We start from the raw sequence: 5,670 nt of genomic DNA on the forward strand, positions 1-5,670 counted from the left end.
GAGACAGTAGCAAGGAGCTACCACCTCTGCTCACTCTCCCCCTCTCTCTAAGCAGTGCAATTAGGACTCGGCCCAGTGGGCCCAATCCTAACTACTATGCATATATCCAGAGAGAAAGAAGGTGGCAGCTGTAGGAGCTGCCTCAGCTAGCTTACCTATGCTATCTACGGGCAGCACAGCGCTTAGGACCGAGTCCACCACACCACTGTGCTACCTAGAGAAGGAAGAGAGTGCATGCGCAGCACAGCTGAGCAAGCTGAAGCAGTGACTCCTTGGAGCCATAGCTGCCTCTGCTCTCCCTCGGGGTGGTGTGCCAATGAGGAATGGGCCTGCTGGGCCCAATCCCAACTACTGCACTGCCCAGAGACCAGGCGAGTGGAGGCAGCTGCGGCTGCCCAGAGCTACCTCTGCCTGCTCTGCCCCTCTGGGTGGTGCGGCGGGAAGCTGCAGCACTGGCCTGAGCCAGCGCTCCCAACCCCAGCGTTGCCCAGAGAGAGAAAGAGAGAGGGAGTACAGACGACCGGCTGGAGGCTGCCACCTCCACCGCTCGCTCGCCTGGATGGCCAAGCCGCCACGGTATTGCAAGGGGCAGCTGCTGCCTCCGCTTGCTCACCTGTGCTCTCGCTCGCTCTCGTTCTCTCCGGGCGATCCAGCGGTTGGGAGTGGGCCCGCTGTAGGGGTGGTGGTGAGAAGGATGGGGGCCCCGTCCCCAAGGGCATATCGCCGAGGGCCCCACAAAACCTGGAACAAGCCCTGCAAAAAAACCTACCGGGCGGTGATGGGGGGCGGCAAGGGAGGGCAGCCAGACGCAGAATGTGAGGAGGGGCGAAGTGCGGCATAAACTCTCCCCCCCGGCCGCCCGGTAGGAGGATTCCCGATGGGAGGGCAGTCCGTCGGGAGGTATGTTGGGGGCCGGGATAGGGAAATATATTGAGAGGCTCCAGACCCCACCGCAGAGGGGTGACAAGTTATCCCAGGCGAAGCCTCGAAAGGGAAGAGTGGGGATGAAATGGAGGATGGGAAGGCTTGCGGGGAGGGGGGAGTGCGGGCAACCATCTACTCCTCTCCCCTCAAGGCCCGACCCTCACCTTCTGGCGGATCTGGCCTGACGTGGAGACCTTGCGGATGAGTTTCTGAGGGGAGCCGGGCTCTTGCTCCGGCTCGCTGTCCGACGACTCTTCAGCCGCCCCCGCAGGGGCAGGGGCAGCGGCGGCGGCCCCGGCCTGGGGCTGCGAGGCGCCCGCCGCCGCCATGCTGCACCGTGAGGAGCAGGGCGGGCAGCACCACCTAGCGCCTCAAGCGCCGCCGCGCAAGTCGGCTGCAGGAATGAGGCGGGCGGGGGTCGGCCAGAAACGAGAGGGCTCCGGCAGCGGCCGTGGCGGAGGCCGCCCTCTGGCGGGTCGATTCTGCGTTGTCCTGAGGCGCCCTCAGGCCCCCACTGGGTGGAACGGAGCTCTGTGGAACGACAGGGACGCAATTCCAGAGGTCTCTCGGGGTTATGTCGCACATGGCGGATTAAGGATGCACGCAAACGGTGTACACCGCTATGTTTGATGTAGCTGGGCCTGTTGATATGGTTGTGGTGTGTTATAGAATACTATATCTATATGTGTGTTATAGAATACTATATCTATATGTGTGTTATAGAATACTATAACAACACATACATTTGCAGGGTGCGAGATGCAGGGTGCATTGAGCAGGGGGTTGGACTCGATGGCCTTGTAGGCCCCTTCCAACCCTACTATTCTATGATTCTATGAAACCTGAGGTGAAATCCGAAGTGGTAGCCCCGTCTTTATTTCAACATTTGTATCCCACGTTTCTATGATAAATTATACCCATATTTTTAAAAACTCAGCTCAAGAAAAAAGGGAAAAAAAACTAGCTAGCATATCAGGAAGAAATATTTTGGTTTAGCTTGTTCCTGTTTCTTAAACTTTTCTAACTGTCCTGTTGTTTTTCACCTGGAGGAACATTCACCTCAGAACTGCACCACATCATTCTGGCTGCAAGCGTAGATTAGGCTATAGCCACATACATCTTTTACTTCACTGTTATGTGCACACACAGTCACAATTACTGGCCACTGTAAAATGGATGCCGTCAGAGGTGACCCTGTACCCTGTGTGCATGCCCTTAATCCATAATTTTAGAAATGGGCCTCAAGTCTACTTTAACTCCTACAACTGAAAAGGCTGGCAACTTGTTTGTAGATCATCATATCCAACAATCATACGTGCGTTTATTTTGTAGTGTGTACGGTCTGTATATATGCAGCAAAACCACCACAATAATTACACATAGTGGATTATATATTTCTGTATGTTTACATATTTTATATATATATTCGTTCTGTATATTTATTTTTTTATTACATTTCTATACAGCCCAGTAGCCAAAGCTCTCTATTGAGAATTTTGTAATGTAAAAAGTGCAACTCGTACACCATGAAAAAGAGCTCACACAAGAGATATAATTTTAGCACATCCATACCATCTGAAGGGAAGACATGGATGTGTAAACAATTGCAGCTCCCCAAATGTGCATGAACCTGCATGTTAAGAGTTGCATGCATGGCTCCTCTTCAAACATAGAAAATGGAACATTGTGGCATTTATTTTATTTAATTAGATGTCACTAGGGCCTTCAAAGCAATGTACAATGTAAAATAATACAATAAAATCACAATAGAATAAAAGCAGGAACAAAAACATTTAAAGAATCCAAAACAGTATTAGAATTAATCAAAGGCCTACAAAAACAGTACCATTTTTACTGATCATCTAAAACGCATTAGGGATAGAGCCAACCTGATTTCCCTTGGAAGGCTGTTCCATCGTTGGGGTGCTGCTACAGAAAAGGTTTTGTCTTATATACCCACCAATCTAGCCTTTCTTGGTGGTGGGACATACAGCAGAACGTCTTATTAAGATTGCAGATTACAGGATGACTCATATGGGAGGAGGTGGTCTTTCTGATATCCTGCTCCACAAGCTGTTTTCGGCTTTATAGATCAAAACCAGCATCTTGAATTGGGTTTTGAAACAAATTGGAAGCCAATGTAGTTAGTTCAAGAACTACAATATATGGTCTCTAATCACACACCAGAAAATAAGTCTTGCTGCCATATTTTACACTAAGCTGTAGTTTCTCAATACATTTTAAGGGCAGCCCCACACAGTGTATGTTTGTTGTTGTTTATTCGGTCAGTCACTTCCGACTCTTCGTGACTTCATGGACCAGCCCACTCCAGAGCTTCCTGTCGGCTGTCACCACCCCCAGCTCCCCCAAGGTCGAGTCCGTCACCTCCAGAATATTATCCATCCATCTTGCCCTTGGTCAGCCCCTCTTCCTTTTGCCTTCCACTTTCCCTAGCATTAGCATCTTCTCCAGGGTATCCTGTCTTCTCATTATGTGGCCAAAGTACTTCAGTTTTGCCTTTAATATCATTCCCTCAAGTGAGCAGTCTGGCTTTATTTCCTGGAGTATGGACTGGTTTCATCTTCTTGCAGTCGGATCACTGTGGCCAGATCCACCATCCCCAGGAAGGGGCACAGCTGATAAACGAGCTGAAACTGGACAAAGGCACTCCTGACAAAGCCACCTGGCCTTCCAAGAGTAAAGCTGGATCCAAGAGCACCCCCAAGCTGCAAGCCTTCAGAGAAGTACAACCCCATCCAGAACAGGCTGTACCCCAATCCCAGGTTGGCTTGTCTACTGACCAAAAGACCCTCCATCTGCTCTGGACTGAGACTCAAATTTGTTTTCTCAGTCCCTCATTGCATCTAGACAACAGTTCAGGACTTCCACAGCCTCCTTGGCATTAATTGAAGAAGAGAGATAGAGATAGGTATCATCAGCATACAAAACTCCTGGTGACCTCCCACAGAGGTTTCATGTAGATGTTAAAAACATAGGGGACAATATAGAGCTGTGAGGAATCTCATAAATGAATGGTCATGAAGCCAAGCAATGGTCCCCAAGTTCCATATCAGCCAAACATCCCACAAGGATAATCATGATTGATGGCACTGAATGCCACAGAGAGGTCCAGCAAAACTAAAATGATCAAGGCTGTTTATGTTCCAAAACCAGGCCAGAACCCAGATTCAACCCAGGTTGGAACAGCATGTATTTGTAGTACAAGCAACTCGGCAGATATAAAACTGAAGTTCTGTGGGGGTTTTGCAAAGATTATTTTCACTCAGCTTAGTGCTATTCAGTGCAGTGTATACATATAATTAATCTTAATTGATTTAATAGATGGGGTTTGTAAAGCAGTGAATGTGTGATATGTCACCTCAAACCTTCTTTAGTGTTTGCTTCTGAATAAATGATTCAAACCAAATACTACAAGTTCAAAGAACCAGCCACAATACACTGGACTAATAAAGTATTTTTGTGCAAATTATAATAAGTATTAATAAATGTTCAGCCAACAATATCAGAACAGATCTTACAAGCAATTTCAGTATATTTTTACAAATGAGATTAGTACAACTTTGTTATGTAAAGTCGCTTCTCCAATAGTAAGAACTATATTGCAGTAGCGATCTGGCAAAATCTCTGGAGCCTGTCATTGCAAGCAGGGAGGAGAAGGAGAAATGGAGTGATGGTGGAAGCAATAACTCCATGACAGTTTGATGGAATGGGGAGAAATTGGGATGGTGGGATGCTCTCATAGGGAGCCTTCAGATGCTGTACTGGAGAATTGGGGATTTTAGCTTCTTCATGCAAAAGAGGGGAGCCTGGGCAGGTGTGGGAAACAAGCCCCTCTCATTAGTTGAGTAGCCCCTGCTAGGTTGATGACGTTCTGTTCTACTCCCCCCACCAAACCCAGAAGTATGTTCCTTTGAAGCATCGTGTGACACATGAAAACTGGATTTTAAAGGTACAGTACACTCGGCTTTTCTTGCTTCATGTGTCCCTGACAGACCAAAGCTGATTCCATGAAAATCCAGATAATACTCCAATGTGTTTCTCATTCTATTGTCATGAAGATCCCCCCTTGGTCTGCCCATTTAAATTACCAACTACTCCTTCTGACAAATCCTGCAGAGCACTGGTCTCTGACTTCACACTTATAAATGTTTCCTGAACGTGCAATTCATCTATAAACCATTTTATTAGGCACAATGAAGGGCTTAGTCCTAGCCTTTTTAATATAAACAGATCTTATAGTAAACCTAGTAATAGCTATCAGACTAAAGGTTAACTAAGCATTGAAAGCAAACCATACAGTTCTTTGTGGACTAGTAGTCAAGATAAGGTTAATTCTATCAACATTTATGCATTATATTAAATTAAGAGGTTATCTTGGAAAGGTTATCTCTTTTTTTGTACAAAAGGTCTCCTGTAATGGAACTCTAAATACAGTAGAAGTCACTATGAAGCATGAAGCAGCCCTAGAATTGTTTTTGGTACTTCCATCATGCAAACCAAGGAGGACTGAAATGAAATTTGTAAGCATACAGGAGCGATATCCTGAACCTTCCATCACAGACAAGGGACTGTCATGCAAAACAGTTACTTCTCCCTAAATAATAGAATGGGATCTACTCATCTTCACACAGCAGCTAAATGTTTATAGTGTCATTTAAATATAAAAGGACTATATCATACTTTATTCATTTTCTTTATTCTAAAAACAGACACTGTTAATGGACA

At 46.5% G+C, this 5,670-nt stretch overlaps 2 protein-coding genes across 10 annotated transcripts in view; one reads left to right on the forward strand and one right to left on the reverse strand.

Annotated features, from left to right (window-relative positions):
- The window catches only part of DGKD (diacylglycerol kinase delta), a 122,494-nt gene extending 121,224 nt beyond the window's left edge, over window positions 1-1,270 (reverse strand). For all 4 annotated transcript variants that reach the window (XM_084846759.1, XM_084846756.1, XM_084846755.1 and 1 more), the window contains exon 1: window positions 1,089-1,270. In XM_084846759.1, coding sequence (XP_084702885.1) covers window positions 1,089-1,253 — 165 coding nt within the window. In that variant the 5' untranslated portion in view covers window positions 1,254-1,270. The remainder of the gene's footprint in view (window positions 1-1,088) is intronic.
- LOC146351185 (uncharacterized) overlaps window positions 495-5,670 on the forward strand; it is a 42,232-nt gene continuing 37,056 nt past the window's right edge. For all 6 annotated transcript variants that reach the window (XR_014789539.1, XR_014789540.1, XR_014789542.1 and 3 more), the window contains exon 1: window positions 495-576. The gene's annotated coding sequence lies outside the window, so the exon portion shown is untranslated. The remainder of the gene's footprint in view (window positions 577-5,670) is intronic.

This window comes from Heloderma suspectum, chromosome 3 (genome assembly GCF_057233095.1).
Source record: "Heloderma suspectum isolate Gila_16-S chromosome 3, 16-S_ref, whole genome shotgun sequence".
In the NCBI taxonomy this organism is placed as follows: domain Eukaryota; kingdom Metazoa; phylum Chordata; class Lepidosauria; order Squamata; family Helodermatidae; genus Heloderma; species Heloderma suspectum.